At 42.9% G+C, this 22,052-nt stretch overlaps 1 protein-coding gene across 3 annotated transcripts in view; it reads left to right on the forward strand.

The window, feature by feature from the left end:
• The window catches only part of PGM1 (phosphoglucomutase 1), a 68,467-nt gene that overhangs the window by 9,058 nt on the left and 37,357 nt on the right, over positions 1–22,052 (forward strand). Inside the window, exon 1 of one of the 3 annotated variants that reach the window (XM_004002042.6) lies at positions 21,431–21,987. The exons of 1 other annotated variant lie outside the window; for it this stretch is intronic. In XM_004002042.6, the coding sequence (XP_004002091.1) occupies positions 21,688–21,987 (300 nt within the window). In that variant the 5' untranslated portion in view covers positions 21,431–21,687. Of the gene's footprint in view, positions 1–21,430; positions 21,988–22,052 lie in introns of those variants that run through there. One more of the 3 variants, XM_060410545.1, reaches the window with a different exon arrangement.

Below are 22,052 nucleotides of genomic sequence, written 5' to 3' on the forward strand. Positions count from 1 at the left end.
AGGGTCCACATCAAGAATAGGAGTTAGTGTCCTGTGCTTCTGTGCATACTGTCTGAGCGTTATTGATACGCAAAGGTCCTCATTCTCAGGGGGCCTCCAGTTGCAGGAAGAAGACTCACACAAAAACAGACGATCACCATTGCATTTTATAAGAGCTGATACTTAAAGAGATCGCTGTGGACACCGGGCAGGGACGCCTGCCCCAGCTTGGGGTGGGAGTGAGTGTAGGAGGGGATAGTGTGTTCAATGAAGACTTTCTGTAGGAGATGAGCCTACTTTTCTCAGCAGACTCCTTGTCCAAAGCCAACCAGGCTGTCAAAAATAAGCAGTTTCTCCAGAACAGCTTCTTCATTTTCAAGTGTAAGCAGTCAGATTTCTTATTTTTTTTTTTTACAAATGTATTTGAACTTATAGATCCAAATTAGTATTGTTCCCTGCCAAATCACCACTCTGGGAACCGTACACTTATTCCAGTGATGCGTCTAGTGCTGAAAGCATTTTGAAACTCCTCTATGGGAGTTATTTTTCAGCCAGTCGGTTTATGGGTCACCTAGGGAAACCAGTCACATTATTTTATAGTCATGCCTCATTTTTCACCTAAAACGATATAACAAGATTTGATCACCCACTTTATTCATTAGACGTGGCTCCAACCAATTTTCATCTCTTTCCAAAGTTCACATCTATTCTCAAAGGATGAAATTTGTCATGACTGAAGACTTTCAAAGAAAAGTGCCACTGACTGTAAAGACAGTTGCTAAAAAAGAGTTCCAGAAATGTTAGTGCAGCGTCAACATTGTTTGAATACATGCGCTGCTTCCCAGGGTGCTTGTCTTGAAGGAGAAAATATTAATTTAGATGAAAATACTCTCATGTAACTGTTGAAAATGAGTTATATTTTGTACTGTTCAAGCACACTGCCCTGAAAAGAAGAATTTAGAAGACAGGTCATGATGAGGGAGATTCTGGCATGCTGCTTACCTTCTACGGTTTACCGCAGAGGCCTGGGAATTCAGTTCTCTTCCATCCTGATAAACATCTCAACATGTTTCAGTGCATTTAGAAATTGTGCACAGTAGGAAGATTTGTGAAAACCCAAGTAGACAAAATGACCCTGAACCTCGAAAGGAATCCTATCAGCTCAAAGCCACAAGAAACAAAAACCTAGACGTTTAGCCTGTACCCACCTCAGACCTGAGAGATCATCCCAGGATTGCAAGGAGGCCAGAAAAAGGAGCCTGGATGCCGTAAGTGGGTGGGGATAGGGAAGGACCTTTTGCTTCAGCAATAAAACTATTATGTTACACTGCTCCCATGAGGACTTTGGAAAATACATTTTGTGGAGCAAAATGAAATCCACTTAAAAATGAAGCAAAAGGGAAATAAATGTAGAAAGCTCAGAGGGAATCAGGAATAAGGTTGGCTCCTGTTACAGAAGCCAGCTGCCTCTCTGTGTGGGGCCACGCAGCTGATGCCAAGCCCTCTGAGGTCAAATCCATGAGAAATACTCTCATCACACAGTTCAGCATAGCAAGTTACCCTGTAAGTAATGAAGAGAGTAAATAATACCTGCCTTAAAAATTCATATCAGGAGATGAAGTAAAATTTGGGGAGGATTTATCATAGTGCCTGATATAAGTGTTTAGTAAACAAAGGATTCTGATGATTCTAATAATGTTTATGGTTATTCCAAACTCTGAAGCCAGGGGAGGGCAGAGGGATGGTCTTCTGTGCCTGCCAGCACCTCCCATTCCATCTCTGTCCATACATTATCCCTTGAATTTGATCTGTGAGGCAGAGGTTCACAGATGCTGTGTCAGTCACGAGCCCATTGATCTGAGGCCTTCACCTCATTGGAGCCATGAGCTAGCAGTGGGTAGGTGAAGATGGGTATCTCAGGATGGATCTGAGGGATGGTTAGCTGACCCATGCCAATGTCATGCTATAGACCAGAAGCTGCAAGAGATGTATGCTGGCATTGCTGTGAACCACCTGGGCTACATGGATTTTCTCATTCAGTAAGCATTGCGGAGGACTCTGTACCAGGCAGTGTGAGATGGTTGTAGGTACAAAAATGAATAAGACAAAGTCTTTGTTCTCAGGATTCATGCCAGTAGAGGAGAATTTATAAGCAGTTATAAAAATATGGTTCGAATACTAGTGTATTAGCTTCCTGTTGCTGTTATGACAAATGACTCCAAACTGGGTGGCTTCAGACTACAAAATGTATTTTCTCACCGTGCTGGAGACCAGAAGTCTGAAATCAAGGTGTTGACAGGGTTACACTCTCACTGAATCTCCAAGGGAGAAGTTCAGGGAATCAAAGGAACACAGAGCCACTCAACCCCACCTCGAAGGGGAAGGGAAGACCGAGGATGTCTTCTCTTCCCAGGCAAGGTAATTTCTGTGCAAGCACAGATGATAAAGAGGAATCAGGGAGAACACAGCTGAAAGTGAAATGAGGGTGGAGCCAGGATACAATCACTGGTTTAACATGTATATACCTGATACCTAATACCAATGCTGTCCCATTTAAAGTATGCTAATAGTAATGACCGACAAGATTCCAGACAAGAAGATTCCAGAGCTCCATTATCCATAATGCTTCTGTAGACTTCTGACATAATGTCAGATGGGAAACAGGCCATTTGGTGGCTCCTTACCAGATAACTTTAGTTCATAGTGATGGATTGGAATGGAAGATTTGGATTCAAATCTCAGCTGTAGAATTTATTGTACAATATCATGTATTCTGGGCTTCCATGGTGGCTCAGATGGTAGAGAATCTGTCTGCAGTGCAGGAGACAGGGTTTCGATTGCTGGGTCGGAAGATTCCCTGAAGAAGGGAATCGCTATTCACTCCAGTATTCCTGCCTGGAGAATTCCATGGACAGAGGAGCCTAGCAGTCCATGGGATTGCAAAGAGTTGGACATGACTGAACGATTAACACTTTCGTATTTTTCATCATGTATTCTGCTTAAGTAAAGCTCAGTTTTTGCACTTGTAAAATGGAATCAGTTCTAGTATCTGCTCTATTGGGGAGTTTTATGATACTTAGTTTAAATAATGAGTATACCAAATTTTGGGGAACTGTAAAGTGCAACTCAAATGAGAGTTTCACTGTTGCTTTAGGAGAATCACACCACGGTGACTTTATTTTTTTAACCCTTTTTTTTATATAAAATTTTAAATTGAAGGATAATTGCTTTACAGAATTTTATGGTTTTCGTTCATACATCAATAGGAATCAGCCATAGGTACACCCATGTCCCCTCCCTCCCAAACCTTCCTCCCATCTTCCTCCCTATCCCACCCTTCAGCCTGTCTTACTCAGGGAGCTCAATCACGATGACTTTTGACTTAAGCTTCCTGCCAAAACAAATCTCAACATCCAATTTTATCTATCATCTTTCAAAGTCCAGAACTCAGATGTGCTAAAGAATAACCAAAAAGTAAATATATCATGCCATTTTGAGGATCTTACTGGTAAATCCATATTACCCCTTTTACATCAGAATTTTGTTTCAGTATAACTTTTTTTCAGTGTAACTTTTGATGTCAGACAGACATAAGTTTCATTCCTAGATATGCTGTTTATTAGCTGTTTGTTCTTGAGCAAACTGTCTGAACTCTTTTTTTTTCTTTACTCATTTTTAAAATTAAAATAATATGTCTTTAGAAAATAAGACGATAATGTGTAGGAAGTTACCTTGTACAGCGCCTCACACATAGTCATAATGAGCAGGTTGCTACACTGGGTAGTAGGGATTTTGATGAGAAATACAGACACTGTCAACTTTACTTTGCTTATAGTCCCCCAGGCAGCTCCCACCTTCTCAGTTTCTCTTGTTTTCTTCCAGTTGGCCAGTAACCTATCGAGGTGTTCCACAGCTATTAGCCTATAAATTTCAGAACAGAAATGTCTTTCTTAGAGAGAGAGTGTTTCATGCACAGATCCTGGGGTAGGGTGGGGGACCTGCTCTACATAATTTTAGATTTCTGAAATATATGATCAGCCTGATCATAAGTTATCTCAAAAGAATACAGCACCAAGCCCCCAAATCAGCAAAATTGTCCCCAAATGGCTCAGTACTAATCACAGTGTTTGGTATTTGCACACCAGGTCTACTCATTAGGGTTTTAGGGTAGTGGTTCTAGTATAAGTTGGTTGGGTCTGCTTGCTCCAGCAACTTCTCCTGAACAATATTTGAGGGGTGATTTTACCTACCAATATGTGCAGAGCATTTTCTTGTTGCTCAGTATTGGACTGTGCATTTGGGGCACACACAGATGTATAAGTGGTCTCCAGCTCCCTGTGGAGCTTGTCATACAGTGGGCATTGCAAGACAGTGTGGCAGCGCCTCTGTAGATTGTCACTGGGAGTCCAGGAAGAGGAGCATTGGAGAGGCAGTGAGAAGCTTCCAGGGGAGATGTGTCTGAGCCAAGTCCTGAAGGATGATGAAAAGGAAATCTGGAAAAAGTGGAGACATTCCATGTAGAGGCAGTGGCAAAACAAGGAGGCCATTGTGGAAAGCAAGCCCACAGGCTTCAACTTTAAATAGAACTCCATAGCAGAGAGGGAGGAGAATGGCAGGGCAACCTGAGATGGGTTATCACCACACAGGTCCTTAATGTCAAGGCTTTCTGTTACACACAGGCCAGCCTGAGAAAAGTCTGAGAATTATCTTATGATCCCAGTGGGAATCAGGAATCTTAGAGACATAAGTCAACAAATGTAGAAAGCTATTTATAAGGGGGCTAGAGTATTTGTCCAATAACACATGAAGGCTCTATCAGTTTGCTAAGCCTGTCTGGCTTTAACCAGCAGATTATGTGGCATGTAACCATCTGTATATGACCTGATGTTTTCATCAGGGAGAGTTTTAAAGCTTGGGTTGGTTGATCTGAATCCATATTGTGGAATGAATGATGCACAGTTCACTAAGCTAGATCACGCGTTATTTAACAAAAAAAGAGAGAGAGACTTACACTGCAGCTATACTGTTTCCCCTCAGTTTAGTCATTAAGTCATGTCCGACTCTTTGCGACCCCAGGGACTGCAGCACGCCAAGCTTCCCTGTCCATCGGAAGCTCCGAGAGCCTACTCAAACTCATGTGCATCGCATCGGTGATGCCATCTAACCATCTCATCTGTCGTCCCCTTCTCCTCCTGCCTTCAATGTTTCTCAGCATCAGGGTCTTTTCCAATGAGTCGGTTCTTTGCATCAGATAGCCAAAGTATTGGAGTTTCAGCTTCAGCATCAGTCTTTCCAATGAATATTCAGGACTGATTTCCTTTAGGATGGACTGGTTGGATCTCCTTGCAGTCCAAGGGACTCTCAAGAGTCTTCTCCAACACCACAGTTTAAAAGCATCAGTTCTTCAGCCCTCAGCTTTCTTTATAGTCCAACTCTCACATCCATACATGACTACTGGGAAAACCATAGCTTTGACTAGATGGACCTTTGTTGGCAAAGTAATGTCTTTGCTTTTTAATATGTTGTCTAGGTTAGTCATAGCTTTCTTCCAAGGAGCAAGTGTCTTTTAATTTCTTGGCTGCAGTTACCACCTGCAGTGATTTTGGAGCCCCCCTCAAATAAAAGTCTCTCACTGTTTTCATTGTTTCCCCATCCATTTACCATGAAGTGATGGGACCAGGTGCCATGATCTTTGTTTTCAGAATGTTGAGTTTTAAGCCAACTTTTTCACTCTTCTCTTTCACTTTCATCAAGAGGCTCTTTAGTTCCTCTTCGCTTTCTGCCATAAGGGTGGTGTCATCTGCATATCTGAGGTTATTGATATTTCTCTTGGCAATCTTGATTCCAGCTTGTGCTTCCTCCAGCCCAGCATTTCTCATGATGTACTCTGCATGTAAGTTAAATAAGCAAGGTGACAATATACAGCCTTGACATACTCCTTTCCTGATTTGGAGCTAGTCTGTTGTTCCATGTCTAATTCTATTGCTTCTTTACTTGCATACAGATTTCTCAGGAGGCAGGTCAGGTGGTCTGATATTTCCATCTCTTGAAGGATTTTCCAGTCTGTTGTGATCCACACAGTCAAAGGCTTTGGCATAGTCAATAAAGCAGATGTTTTTCTGGAACTCTCTTGCTTTTTCAGTGATCCAGCAGATGTTGAAAATTTGATCTCTAGTTCTGCCTTGTCTAAATCCAGCTTGAACATCTGGAAGTTCACAGTTCACGTACTCTTGAAGCCTGGCTTGGAGAATTTTGACCATTACTTTGCTAGTGTGTGAGATGAGTGCAATTGTGCAGTAGTTTGAACATTCTTTGGCATGGCCTTTCTTTGGGACTGGAATGAAAACTGACCTTTTCCAGTCCTGTGGCCACTGCTGAGTTTTCCACATTTGCTGGCATACTGAGTGTAGCACTTTCACAGCATCATCTTTCAGGATTTGAAATAGCTCAACTGGAATTCCATCACCTCGACTAGCTTTGTTCGTAGTGAGGCTTCCTAAGCCCCACTTGACTTCACATTCCAGGATTTCTGGCTCTAGGTGAGTGATCACACCATTGTGGTTATCTGGGTCATGAAGATCTTTTTTGTATAGTTCTGTGTATTCTTGCCAACTCTTCTTAATATCTTCTGCTTCTGTTCGGTCCATACCATTTATGTTCTTTATTGAGCCCATCTTTGCATGAAATATTCCTTTGGTATCTCTGATTTTCTGGAAGAGAGCTCTAGTCTTTCCCATTCTATTGTTTTCCTCTTATTTCTTTGCACTGATCACTGAGGAAGGTTTTCTTATCTCTCCTTGCTATTCTTTGGAACTCTGTATTCAAATGGTATAGCTTTCCTTTTCTCCTTTGCCTTTAGTGTTTCTTCTTTTCTCAGCTATTTGTAAGGCCTCGTTCAGTTCAGTTCAATTCAGTCGCTCAATCGTGTCCGACTCTGTGACCCCATGAATCGCAGCACGCCAGGCCTCCCTGTCCATCACCATCTCCTGGAGTTCACCCAGACTTACAACTGAGCGACTTCACTTTCACTTTTCACTTTCATGCATTGGAGAAGGAAATGGCAACCCACTCCAGTGTTCTTTCCTGGAGAATCCTGGGGATGGGGGAGCCTGGTGGGCTGCTGTCTATGGGGTCGCACAGAGACGGACACGACTGAAGCGACTTAGCAGCAGCAGCAGCAGCAGCAGCACGTCCATCGAGTCCGTGATGCCATCCCGCCATCTCATCCTCGGTCATCCCCTTCTCCTCCTGCCCCCAATCCCTCCCAGCGTCAGAGTCTTTTCCAGTGAGTCAGCCCTTTGCATGAGGTGGCCAAAGTACTGGAGCTTCAGCTTCAGCTTCGGCATCATTCTTTCCAAAGAAATCCCAGGGTTGATCTCCTTCAGAACGGACTGGTTGGATCTCCTTGCAGTCCAAGGGACTCTCAAGAGTCTTCTCCAACACTACAGTTCAAAAGCATCAATTCTTCGGTGCTCAGGCTTCTTCACAGTCCAACTCTCACATCCATATATGACTACTGGAAAAACCATAGCCTTGACTAAACGGACCTTAGTCAGCAAAGTCATGTCTCTGCTTTTGAATATGCTGTCTAGGTTGGTCATAACTTTTCTTCCAAGGAGTAAGTGTCTTTTAATTTCATGGCTGCAGTCACCATCGGCAGTGATTTGGGAGCCCCCCAAAATAAAGTCTGGCACTGTTTCTACTGTTTCCCATCTATTTCCCATGAAGTGATGGGACCAGATGCCATGATCTTCGTTTTCTGAATGTTGAGCTTTAAGCCAACTTTTTCACTCTCCTCTTTCACTTTCATCAAGAGGCTTTTTAGCTCCTCTTCACTTTCTACCATAAAGGTGGTGTCATCTGCATATCTGAGGTTATTGATATTTCTCCTGGCAATCTTGATTCCAGCTTGTGTTTCTTCCAGTCCAGCGTTTCTCATGATGTACTCTGCATATAAGTTAAATAAGCAGGCTGACAATATATAGCCTTGACGTACTCCTTGTCCTATTTGGAACCAGTTTGTTGTTCCATGTCCAGTTCTAACTGTTGCTTCCTAACCTGCATACAGATTTCTCAAGAGGCAGGTTAGGTGGTCTGGTATTCCCATCTCTTTCAGAATTTTCCACAATTTATTGTGATCCACACAGTCAAAGGCTTTGGCATAGTCAATAAAGCAGAAGTAGATGTTTTTCTGGAACTCTCTTGCTTTTTCCATGATCCAGTGGATGTTGGCAATTTGATCTCTGGTTCCTCTGCCTTTTCTGAAACCAGCTTGAACATCAGGGAGTTCACAGTTCACATATTTCTGAAGCCTGGCTTGGAGAATTTTGAGCATTACTTTACTAGCATGTGAGATGAGTGCAATTGTGCGGTAGTTTGAGCATTCTTTGGCATTGCCTTTCTTTGGGATTGGAATGAAAACTGACCTTTTCCAGTCCTGTGGCCACTGCTGAGTTTTCCAAATTTGTTGGCATATTGAGTGCAGCACTTTCACAGCATCATCTTTCAGGATTTGAAACAGCTCCACTGGAATTCCATCACCTCCACTAGCTTTGTTCGTAGTGATGCTTTCTAAGGCCCACTTGACTTTGCATTCCAAAATGTCTGGCTCTAGATTAGTGATCACATTATCATGATTATCTGGGTCGTGAAAATCTTTTTTGTACAGTTCTTCCGTGTATTCTTGCCACCTCTTCTTAATATCTTCTGCTTCTGTTAGGTCCATACCATTTCTGTCCTGCCTCGTTAGACAACCATTTTGCCTTTTTGCATTTCTTTTTCCTGGTGATGGTCTTGATCCCTGCCTCCTGTACAATGTCATGAACCTCCGTCCATAGTTCTTCAGACACTCTGTCCATCAGATCTAATCCCTTTTTAATCTATTTGTCACTTCCACTGTATAATTGTAAGGGATTAGATTTAGGTCATACCTGAATGGTCTAGTGGTTTTCCCTACTTTCTTCAATTTAAGTCTGAATTTGGCAGTAATGAGTTCATGATCAGAGCCACAGTTTGCTCCCAGTCTTGTTTTTGCTGACTGTGTAGAGCTTCTCCATCTTTGGCTGCAAAGAATATAATCAATCTTATTTTGGTATTGACCATGTGGTGATGTCCATGTGTAGTGTCTTCTCTTGTGTTGTTGGAAGAGGGTGTTTGCTATGACCAGTGCAGTCTCTTGGCAAAAGTTGTTAGCCTTTGACCTGCTTCGTTTTATACTCCAAGGTCAAGTTTGCCTGTTACTCCAGGTAGCTCTTGACTTCCTACTTTCAGTCCTCTATAATGAAGAGGACTTCTTTTTTGAGGTGTTAGTTCTAGAAGGTCTTGTAGGTCTTAATAGAACCATTCACCTTCAATTTCTTCACCATTACTGGTCAGGGCATGGACTTGGATTACGGTGATATTGAATGGTTTGCCTTGGAAATGAACAGAGATCATTCTATAGTTTTTGAGGTTGTATCCAAGTGCTGCATTTTGAACTCTTTTGTTGACCGTGATGGGAGAGAGGTACAGTGCCGCTGTGCTCTTTCCCTAGATCTCAGCGAAGGGGCTGGGGTCGCCCATGACCTTTTTTTCTCTTGTTACTCTAGTGTCTGTCACTCTAACGTTTTCTCATCACTTTTCTACCCCACACTGAAGTTCACCTTCTGGAATGAGCGCCTTGAAAACCTCTCTGTCTCTACCGGCAGTTACCCAGTGCTTCTCCAGGAAGCAGCACAAGCTTTTGGCCTCAACCACACAGACTAACCAGCTCTCTACCTCCTTCACTATTGCTACTTCTAATTCTGTTCCTTTTTGTTACTGCACAAGTCTGTGTCCTACAGAAACTCCCTGAAATGTCAGGTCTCAGGCAGAGGTTCTCTCTTGTACTTTGGAAAGTCCTCTATGATGTGGGAGGAATTTTATAGTTGAAGTTTGTCTCAGCGTGAGGACTGCTTACTTGACTACTGCCTGGAAAAACTCATCTTTGTTCATTAGGAACCCTATGCACTGAGGTCCTTCAACTCTCACTACTGACAACCTAGCCACTCAGACATTTGTTAACTACCCACTATACTTCATTCCAGGCACTGAGGTTACAGAGGAACAAGTTCTGTCTTTCTCCTCGTCACTGGGCAAGGATGGACGCTTGTTTGTATATGCACCGTGTTATTTAGTGATAAGAACCAATACTCTGGGGCAATGGAAAGAGGTGTGTGTGTGGGGTCCACCTAAGGGTCTCTCTCTCACACCAGCCACCCAGCTGTGAAGGGATCAGCTGTCACTGGAGTTGGGCTTTTTTTCTCTCTATTTTTTAAACCATTTATTGTATTAGTTTCCTGGGGCTGCTGTAACACACAGTACCAGAAAGTGAGTGGCTTAGAACAACAGAAACTTACTCTCTCACAGTTCTGGAGGCTGACAAGTCCAAGTGCAGTGGGTTGTACAGGCACCAAAACTCATACTTTCCACTTGGACAATATCAATTTGAGAGTCACCTGGAATCTATTTCCTTTTAATTTTCTCCAAGTTAAGATGCACTTGCTTATCCGAAGGAGCCATGCAGCCTATTCATGAGCTTTGGCATTAAAACTGGCACGGAAGCCTGCCTTCCAATGTATTAGTTGAGAGACTCTGAGCATATCATTTATTCTCTAAGCCTCAGTTTCCTCATCTGTAAAATGGGGATGATGAAGATATCTGTATCACAGGGTTGTTAATTGCATGTTACTTGCATGAGAACCTGCATGTAGTCCTATGATAAGCCCTTTATATGGTCTCCTTTAATCTAATCAACTCTTAACAAGTTGGTATTTAGATCTCTGTTTCACAGATGAGGAAACAGAGGATCACTGATTTGTTCAAGATCACCAAGATACTACAAATGATCAGGAGTAGGGCTTCAAACCCAGATTTCCACTGTGCTGAATTCTTCAAGGAAATTCATTTTAATAGAGCTATCTAGAACTCTATTTCCAAATCTTTTGTGTTGTGGTATAACATTGGATTTTCCTGAAGCCTTGTTCTCACTTAAATCTTAAAGCCCAGTGAGAGTCCTACCTCTGCCCACTTAAGCTGCCATTCATCCCAAGAATTCCCATAAATGATGTAGAGTAGAAAAAATGATCACATTTCTTTAGATCGCTGTTTTAAAAGCTATTTCTTGTTGAGTACTTGCCATTCACATGGCCACCTGTTATAGTAGGAGTGTAGGCTCTGGGGCCAGATTGCCTGTGTTCAAAACCTGTCTCCACACTTTCCCAGCTACTTGACCTTGGGCAGATGACATAACCTCTGTATCCTAAGGTAGGGGCTGAGAATAATGGTACTGATCTTGGAGGGTTGTTGTGAAGATTGAGTTAATGCTTGTAAAGCTCTTGGGATACTGCCCAGCACATCGAGACCTATTGCAATGATCTCCTACTGGACACGGCCTTTAAAGCAGTGTCATTGCCCCTGTTTTACAAATAAGAAAACTGAAACCAGAAAGGCCATACACAGCCAGAAGCTGGCAAAGGCAGGATTTAGACCCAAGACCGTCTGACCCCTTCTTTTACCTTTTCCCTTCCCTATTGTAGGTGTCTACTCTGACTGACCCATAGCACTGACCCACTCCTGCCTGGGCCTTCTGCTCTAGAGATCAAGGCATGTGTTAGAAAGATGGAATATGTCTTTGTCAATATCTCTGTTTTGGTTGTTTATGTAACAGTTACTGAGTGGCTAGTCTATAGCCAGGCATGGTGATAAGGACTTTACATGCCTTTCTTCATTGATGTCAGAACCTTTAAAGGAAATTTTTCTATCCCCATTTTACAGACATTCCGGCTCAAAAAGATCCCATAGGAAAAGATGTCCTCCCTCTCTCTCAGTTTCTTTGCAGCTGCACATCCTAGTTTGGCTAAGCCATGTAATTGGAAACATCCTTAGTAATGAGACAGAAAACATAACATCACTGTTCCCCTATTCTTCTTAAAACTCAATAAATCCACCACATTTTTACTATTTGAGAGAGGGTCAATCGCTGACTACCAAGGGACACAGGAAATCTTGCTTGTGTTTCCATTTTCTACCACAAGAGGGAAACATACAACCATAAATGATTTGAAAATAAAGCCATTCTTTAGATAGCCCTCTTTTTACTAAGAGTGGTTGGTGCCATACTGTGGTTACCTAGTCGAGGTGACATTCCACTGGAAATGGTCCTGTGGCTAGGAGTTGCGAGCCACCTGCTTGGTTCAGAAATCCCAGTGGGTGGACCAAAGCTATTGCTGTCACAGTGAGAAAACAGCAATTGGCTGGATTTTCACAGTTGTTAGGCCACACCGTTGTAGGGCCAACCAAGAGTAAAATGCGAATTTTGCCACCTCTGGTATCCAGGTTCACACTCAGGGTGTGTCCCCGCAGTATCCAAGAATTTTCCAGACAGACCTATGCTCTCTAGATCTCTGCTACAGAGAAAATGTGATGGAAGGGACGTTTGGATGCTGGTTTGCCTTTCCCTGTGAGATTGGAGGCCTTCCCTACAGTCACACCATCAGATGAAATTGCTACTGAAAAATGACTTCCAAGCAAGTGTTTTCAAGCAGTGTATGACTCTTAGCACACAGAATGCTGGGAAAGCTATGTTCCTTCAAGGAAGCACAGGCATCAACAGAGAGTGTGTTTTCAGGCCTCTATCCATCAGGAACTGTATAGCTTCTAAGACGTGAGACTCCAGGTCTGCCCAGATGACCTGACTTCCAGAGTGAGGGCACTGTATCTCCCTGCACTTTCCGAGCCTTGTAAACACTTTCCTGGGTCATACCAGGAAGAGTGCTGGGCGCCGTACTGTGGTCACCTAGACAAGGTGACGTTAGCTCAAATGGTAAAGAATCTGCCTCTGATGCAGGAGATCAGAGTTTGATCCCTGGATTGGGAAGTTCCTTTGGAGAAGGAAATGGCAATCCACTCCAGTATTCTTGCCTGGAAAATTCCATGGACAGAGAAACCTGGTGGGCTACAGTCCATGGGGTCACAAAGAGTTGGACACGACTGAGTGACTAACACACACTTTTTACCAAAGGATTTTGATACATAATTCCTGGTAATTAGAATATGAGAATATATTCCAAATGAATATTCTTCAGGAATTTAAATGAAAACAAATTTAAGGATGCTCCAAAAGGAAATAAGATAAAAATACATATAAAGATTTTATATGAACTATATACATTGGTTTTTTTTTAGGTCAGAATGATTAAATATTGGTGATTTCTTATTAGACAGGAGTCCTCTTGACGTGTACTTTTTGTATGAAAGTTAATTCCTAAACCTTGAGCATCTTCACGGTGGGGAGATTGCTTTTAGATTTAACCATGCAAATTAAGAATGGCACTTGTGGAGTGGAAAACACCTTCTAAAAATTTTCTCTTTCCTCTGAGCACTCAGAGCACACTTACAAGCTCTCGTAGTTAACTTCTTTTTGAAATGGCTTGTTAACCTATTTATCTCTCCGTTTAGACCAGAAGTTCAACAACTTGAATCTGTCATCTTCTGGTGGTCCACGGTGCCTGACGATAGCATTGGAGAAAGTCAGTTTACATAGTAATCGTTGGACACGGATGGGTCAGCAGTGGGACAGCAGACTGATGGATGCTAAAGGATGTTCACGCTTCCAGGCAGCAGTTCTGTTTGTTTTCAACATAAAATACGCTTTAGGAGGGTGGTTTTTAAAAAAATAATTTTGTTTATTTTTGGCTGCACTAGATCATTGGAAAAGACTCTGATGCTGGGGGGGATTGGGGGCAGGAGGAAAAGGGGATGACAGCGGATGAGATGGCTGGCCACTCGATGGACGTGAGTTTGAATGAACTCCGGGAGTTGGTGATGGACAGGGAGGCCTGGCGTGCTGCGATTCATGGGGTCGCAAAGAGTCGGACACGACTGAACGACTGAACTGAACTGAGCTGAAGATCTTTGTTAGTGCACATGGGCTTTTCTCTGGTTACGGCAAGCAGGGGGCTACCCTCTTGTTGCAGTGCGGGCTTCTCTTGTTCTGGAGCACGGGCTTTAGTACGCTTGGGCTTCAGTAGTTGGGGCTCTCAGGCTCTAGAGCACAGCCTCAATAGTGGTTGTGCACGGGATTAGTTGTTCCCAGGCATGTGGGATTTTCCCGGATCAGGGATCAAACTCATGTCTCTCACTTTGGCAGGCAGATTCGTTACCACTGAGCCACCAAGGAAGCCCAGGAGTATTTTTTGAACCTGAGATTCTGTACAACTCTAAGCAAACCATCTGGTCCTCATAATTCTTCTGGCATTGTACCTTTAGAGCTTAATGTAGTTTCTCCTTTTCTTTAAAAGACATTTCCTAACTCTATTAAAACAGATATACTCATAGATAGGTATTAAATGCAGCTGTATGTTTTCAAATTGACTGAAAGCAGTCATAAAAGGTAACTCTAATGTAGGGTTCACAGGCCACTAGAACCAGCCAGTGCTAAGCTTTTTTCATTTGTTAACTCATCGTATCTTTATACAACACACCTGTGCAGTAGGTACTGTTTCTTTGCTTTTTAAAAACTCTCTTTAAAAGATGCATTTGTAAAGAATAATTGAGGAGTAAGTGACATATAACACTGTATTTGTTTCAGGTGTACAGTCTAATGATTCGATATTGCAGTGTTGTCAAATGGTCACCACAGTTAAGTCTAAGGAGGTGTGATGTTCAGTCCCCACTTCAAAGATGAGAAAATGTGGGCACTGACAGGTCAAGTACTTTGCTTAAGAGCTCCTTGTGGTTGGCTGAGGATCTCAAACTGTGAAGGCAGGGGGTTTCTTTTTTTCCCGCTTCTTGCCAGGATGGGACAGCAGGTGGAGCCTGCCTCATACCTGGCGAGGGGAGCCATGCACTGTGGAGCCCCATTCAACACAGTGAGGCGCTGTAGGTGTGGCAAGTAATAGAGATCCGCTCTGCTAGAGGGAGCCTCTGAGAGGACTGTGTCTCAAGGCCAGAGGGTCTCCTGAAAGCCAGGGGTAGGGTGGGCACATGCGCCTTAAAAGAGTCTGAAGCAGGAGGAGCCTGGGCAGGTAGCCTTGGACTCTCCTCTGTTTATCTTAGCAGTTTGCTTCATTTTCCTCTCTCTCTCTGCTGACTCAATTGTCAGTGTAAGTTGGTGGGGTTTGTGAGTATTTGTGTCTGTATGTGTGTGGATGAGATCTTAGTTATAAATTTATTTACTCAAACTCCTATGAATGTTACAAGTTTAGAACTCAAATATGTTTGTTTCCTTTTTGAAGCCTTTGTCTAACAAGCGAAAGTGTGGAAATACTCCCATTGTTCTCATGCAATCTAATAATGATAATAGCAGAAACTTGGGCAGGGTGCCCTACACCAGCACTGGTTTTAGAATTGTCTGTGTATTACTTCATTCGACGGTGACTGTGACAACACATGGGGTGGGGGACTGTTGTTCTCCTCAGGTTTTCAGATGGGGACAGTGGGAGCCCAAAGAGGTGAAGTAACTTGTCTGAGGTCACACAGCCAGTGACTGGCCGAACTGGGTTCCAGCCCCATCAATCTAGCCCTAAAGTCCATTCCTTGAAACGCTGCAGTTGGCTGTCTGCATCTGATGATTTAAATATAAAAATATGGTGTATTCAAAGTTTTCTTGACTTTTCCAGTAATGTTTATAACTTCTATAAAATTCTCTTAAAATCATAAGCCAAAATAAGTTACTCAACTATACATTGTAAATTGGTATCACAGGGCTGACCTGTTAGATAAACTAATATCCCAGATTCTCTTAATGTACTTAAAATATAGATTTTCTCCAAGACTGATTATCTTTCTACTATGAGTTTGCTTCATGTCAATACTGACTTCTAAATCTTTTTAAGTTAAAAAGTGCCCAATTCAAAAACCATTGTCTTATTCCAAGCAATTGGCCTTCCCTGGTGGCTCAGATGGTAAAGAATCTGCCTGCCATGCGGAAGACCCGGGTTCGATCCCTGGCTCAGGAAGATCCCTTGGAGAAGGAAATGGCTACTCACTCTAGTATTCTTGCCGGAAGGACTGAGGAGCTTGGTGGGATACAGTCCATGGGGTCACAAAGAGTCAGACATGACTGAGTGACTAACACAAACTTCCTCTGAAATTGGGGGTGGCATTGACTGGAAATCTAGCAGTGGGACCTTCCCAGTCCAGAACTCATGCCAACAGGGGGTCTCACGTGGCTTGTGTTCACAGACCACTTTCCCCAGTTCTCATGTCTCATGAGTCTGCAGTCCTTACTCTCTTGAGAAGATCCATCTAACTGATATTCTGCCTGAAACCATTCTGAATTCTCTTCCAGTTCTGTGTATCAGATCCCCAGCTCTTAGACGTGCCCGAGTGACCCAGACACGGATCTGCATAGCAGCCCTCTCGTGTTCTCATGTATTCGCATGTCTGCCAGTTATAGTTCTGTAGACATTGTCATGGCATGAGGTCCCTGCCCCACAGCTTCTGAGTTTACCTGTCCTCCCAGTTCAAAGGCTAACTAAATCTGACTGGTACACTTTTGAGTCCTAATTCTAGATTCCTAGAAGAGAAAATATGAGAGATCCAGCTTTGGTCAGTTGTCTGCCCTTGATGATCATGGCCTGAGTCCCACAGTAGAAGCATGGCCCTGGGACTCCACTGTTGTAGGGTGGGGTCAGGGACAGTTCTTAGAGAAGAGAGTGAGCAGAAGGGGTCAGAGGAAAAACAGGTTGTTTGGGTAGTGGCTTCATGTTGGAGGAGAGTAACCTACAGAGCCCAAACTGGCCAAGGACTCAGAGTTAAAGAAGTCTTACGCAAGAGGAGCAGCTCTGGACAGGGTCACAGAGACCAGGATCCTCAGAGCCACCTCAGCTGCAGAGGGACTCCTTTTTGCAAGCCTTGGTTAATCTTTTTCCAGTCTCTCCTTCTCCAAGCTATTTGATACACTACTGGCAGCCAGTCAACTTTGAAAAAAAAAAAGGCAGTTTTTATTCCTTCTGCTTAAAAATAGCCATAGCTTCCGGTGCCTACAAAATAAACCTTACTGTGGTTCATGAGACTATGTAACCTTGTCCTAGCTACTTCTCCAGCTTCACCTCATCACTGCAGCCTCTTGAGAGCCACAGTCCTGTCCAGGCACCGCTGGGACATAGATGTTCATTGTGAGGCAGGTATCATCATCCTATGATCATCCTCAGGGCATTGAGGATGGAAGGGTGAGGGGCTAACATTTACTGATGATCTGCTGGATGCCAGACACAGGTCATAAGTGTTTTCATACATGTTGCCCAATTCAGTACTTAGAACAACCTTCATTGTGATCCCTAGCTTACAGACTCAGGTCAGTTAAGTGAACTGCTCAAGATTGTACCTCTCATATATTTTAGAAACCAATATATTTTTTTAAATTGGAGGATAATTGCTTTACAACGTTGTGTGTTGATTTCTGCTCCACATCAACATGAATCAGCCATAGGTATACATATGTCCCCTCCCTCTTGAACCTCCCTCCAACCTCCCACTCCATCCCACCCCTCTAGGTTGTCACAGAGCACTGGGTTTGAGCTCCTTGTGTCAGGCAGCAAATTCCTACTGGCTGGCTGTTTTACATATGGTAATGCATATGTTTCAGTGCTGCCCTCTCCTTCCTCTACTGTGTCCACAAGTCTGTTTAGAGTCTAAGATTTGAGCCCTGATTGTGTCTGGCTCCTGAATCTATGGTCTTTGCATTATCCTGCAGTGTCTCCTCTATGGCAGGCATTCATTGGAAGCTTATTTACTGTTGGTTGGAGAAATGAATGACTTTTCCCAGCTTGTGATTCCTGTCCCTGGAATCACAGATCATAAGTGTTTTCGTACATATTGTCCAATTCAGTGCTCAGAACAACTTTCATTGTGATCCCTAGCTTACAGACTTGGGTCAGTTAAGAGAATTGCTCAAGATTGTACCTCTCATACATTTTAGAAACCAATTTTTTTTTTTTTTCAGTTGGAGGATAATTGACCCCAACACTCGGGCAGGCACCTGCAGCATCACAAGCATAGGGTTTTGGCCTGGGGGTGGGGGCTCTGATGATCCCTGCTGCTTTCAGCCCAGTTAGTAGCTTACTTTCTAGTGCTTGTGCTGAAAGTCAGGGTTACCATTTCTAAATAATATGCTCATTCCTGTGGCATTTTCTAAAGAATAATTCTTGATGTGAAGAGGTGAATCTTTTTAGGCCTTGGGTCCCACTCTCCCATGAGCCCTAGGACATGGCAGTTAGTGATCCAGTAAACATTTGTCAATGGAAAAAAAGAAAGATAGAATAAAGTATTGGCAAGTCTTGTTTCTGCTGTCTTCTACTAGGAAGGCATCACTGCTGATCAGAATGGGAACTGGAGTCTTTGTGAGGCTGGGAGCGAAGGGGTTCATAACTCTGCCATTGTGAAATTGATTGGACCCAAGACCAATATGAAAGTTTCTTGTCTGAAGGGAATAATCCTTAAATCCCCCATATGGTTTAAATGTAATTTGTGTCATTGTGAAGGAGTACTGGCGAGGCAGGCGAATTCATTAGGCCAAATTGGGTTCGCTATGCTCGACAGTAACGTTTCTGAAGATGAAGTTCAACCTTTGCTGGAGAGCTCAAACAAATGAGTTTCTTAATAGCTGTCCCACTTAGTCTGAGCGTCTTTGGAAGCTTAATGTTTTTAATGCTTCTCCTTTTTTACCACACTTCACAGTCCATCTAACATTGCTGCTTCTGGTAATATTTTTATATGGGGTTGAGTTCTATAGTGTCCATAAAATTATGACTCAGGCCCATTTTTAGAATAGAAGCTTTTTTAGGGCAAGTATTATATCTTTTTGGTTTAGTTTTGCATGCTGACAAACACCATGCCAACACACGTAGTTGGTAAAAACATTGCTCTTTGCTTTGAGGTACCAAACTCTCTCCTTTGGAGCCTTAGGCTTGATGTGCACTTGAATTGCTGGGTATTCACTGGCCTGTGCAGGAGCCATGAGAGATGAGAGTCTTTCCAGTCCATGCCTCGCTGTGAAGCTGGCTCACATGCAGTGAAGTAAAAAAAGTGTATGTGTCCATAAGGACGTTCCATACTAGAGGGAGTCTGGGTTCACCTAGTGACCTGATTCCCCAGGTTTCATACATAGGACTTCTCAATGCTCAAACACTACTGTCTATTTCCATTAGTGTTAAATAATGTTTTAAATATGAAGATGGTCTACTGGAGAGGAATATTTAAAAGGCTTCAAAGTGAGAGACCTTCAGATAATGAACCCTGAAGTGGCATATCAGCTGTTTGGAGAGATAGGGCTGGAAGAGCACCAGCATTATAAAGTTTGCAATGATTCTTTTAAACTACTTTAGAATCAGAGTAGTTACATCTGGAATACTTTCTGTATCAGTCAGTTTTTAGGTGGTGAGAAACCTGTACAAGGCCTAAGAATAGGCTTAATTCTGGAGAAGTATAGCTTTTACAATAGTTTCGACGTGAAACAATATTTTTAGAAACAAATTTTGGTTCATACAAAAACACACCGATAAGCTGAGGTGTTCTAGTATCTGATATGGCTGCTGTCTTTAAAAAAAAAAAAAAAAGCATTTGCCATGCTTTGAAATAACGCCCATCAGATCTTATGCTACAAATAAACTCACTTTGATGCTTGTGGGGTTTTTTTGGTGTGTGTGTTGAACATCTATTTTAAATTTTCATAATTGTGCCTTGAGTATGATTTCTCGTTTTATGGAATTTATTTGCACTGACCGTAAACTGTAAATAAAATAAATAAATGTATGGGAAAAGCCCTTAAGAGAACATTACTCTCCCTAGCTCTGGATTCAGAAAGAGCTTCGAGAGAGAGTGGTCAACCACTAGCAGAGAACATGCTGGAATGTATGAGCAGAGAAGCTTTAGTGGGAATATTGGAGCCCCTTGCAACCAAGCATTCCTGAATCTTCACTGGGGTTTCAAGACCTCGTTAAGAAACTACCGATTACTTGGTTGGTTGCTCTGTTATTCCCAATGAAAAAACTGTTCAGTTGATATTTCAGAAATATGGCTCTATTATTAAATATGTCAAGACATATATACTGGTATAATTTGTGAACCTATCAAAAACCAGAGAAAACTGGCCACTGAACTGAAAAAATACGAGTTTAAAAAGTGCACTTGTAGTAAGTTGAAAAACACTGGGTGTATAGACTACTAAAGCAAGCTTACTTCACAAGAGTTTTAGTTTTAAAAATGCAATAAGGGGCAAAAATGAGCTATGAAATATAATTATCTTTTGGCTGACTGGTTTTCAGCTTAATAGATGTGTCTTGTGAATTGTGTTAGTGTTATGTCTTGAGGTCCTGCTTGCAGATGGGCCAGCTCCATTTGCCATATGAAGGAGACCAGGCTCCCTTGGGAGCAGGATGCTTTCTGCTCATGGCCTGTTAGTTCTCGGTCCTGTGTGAGCAGCGCCTGGAACAGAGAGACATTCTTGCCTCACAGAAGGCTGTCTGCTGCCCCCAGGGCCTGTCTGCTTTTGGACCTGGCTGGACAAGTTAATAGGAAAATACCCAGATTTTCGTTTTTCAAAGGATTACTACTTTTCCCTTGAAAACTTGACTTTTATGTGCACGTCAGACTCCCCAAACATGTGGCATAACTAGTCTCGATTTACTTTCCAAGTCCCCTTAACAGGTTCACCAAAACCTTGACAATGTTGTTGTTCAGTTGCTCAGTCATGTCTGACTCTTTGTGACCCCATGGACTGCTAGGCTCCTCTGTCCATGGGATTCTCCAGGCAAGAATACTGAAGTGGGTTGCCATGCCCTCCTCCAGGGGATCTCTGCAACCCAGGGATCGAACCCAGGTCTCCCACATTGCAGCCCTGTTCATCCCTACTTTTCTATAAATTCATGGGAATGACCAGTTGTTGATCATTCAGGGCATGTCTGTGAGTCTCTATTCTTCTAGAATTGAATACTATTTAGTTAAATCTTTGGTGGCCAATGAATAAATCTGTTCTGTTTGATGCCTTTTCTCCCTTCTAACTGGGATTGCATGTGGGAAGTAAAAAAAAAAAAATCACTTGAGTATCAGATATTTGAGTATCAAAATGACGGTGATGAAAGGAAACCAGAAGTAACTGAGATCCGTCATTTCCATTTTAAGACTGACCTTTAATTTGCGAGATGGCATGAAACAACTTTAGCTGCAGATGGCCTTATCAGAAATGACTGCCAGCGAGGCTCTGGTTTAAGGGTGTCAGTGGCAGCGGGAGCCACACCATGGAGTCTTGTTCACGAACCTGCTCCTTAGGACTGCACTTGCTCCGCCTTTGCCTGGCTCTGGGAGAGGAATCTGGAAGCCACCTGGTGTTTGTGACTGAAGCCTGCTGCACGCAGCACCCTCTGGACCTATCTCCACCCTAACAGGGGAATGAGGCAAAAATAATTGAAGGGTATTTGGCGTGGTTGTGGGCAGAATGTCCTCATCAAAACAACACTGAAGATCTGCTTTGAGTGTGGGTGTGGGTGGGTGTTTGGTCCTTTACTTTTTCACATGGGGCGACGACAACAGGAATTAACCCCGCTTCCTCATTGAGAGGGATCATCCAGGCAAGATCTCTATTTTAGTTACTCGGGTGACACTGTAGCAGCTTCAGGTTGGACAGACTATTTTGGGGACCCTTGATTGCTTTCTGGACACCCTCGCTGAGCCAAGTGGTGGAAATGAAAGATGAGTGATTTTGATGAATGGATTTCTGGGAAACACAGAAAAATGGAAGAAGGTCCTCTCCCTCTGTTGACTTTTACTACGGCTCCCTACTATGACCAGAAACCAGGAACTAGTGGATTACGGAAGAAAACCTACTATTTCGAGGAAAAACCATGCTATCTGGAGAATTTCATCCAGAGTATATTCTTTTCCATAGACCTAAAAGATCGCCAGGGAGCCTCACTGGTGGTTGGTGGAGATGGGCGGTATTTTAATAAATCGGCAATAGAGACAATAGTGCAGATGGCAGCTGCCAATGGGGTTGGTATACGATAAGTTTTGCTATGTTTCTGGCTCTCATATAACCTCTTAATTCTGCAAAAATA

This window comes from Ovis aries, chromosome 1 (assembly GCF_016772045.2).
Source record: "Ovis aries strain OAR_USU_Benz2616 breed Rambouillet chromosome 1, ARS-UI_Ramb_v3.0, whole genome shotgun sequence".
Classification (NCBI taxonomy): Eukaryota; Metazoa; Chordata; class Mammalia; order Artiodactyla; family Bovidae; genus Ovis; species Ovis aries.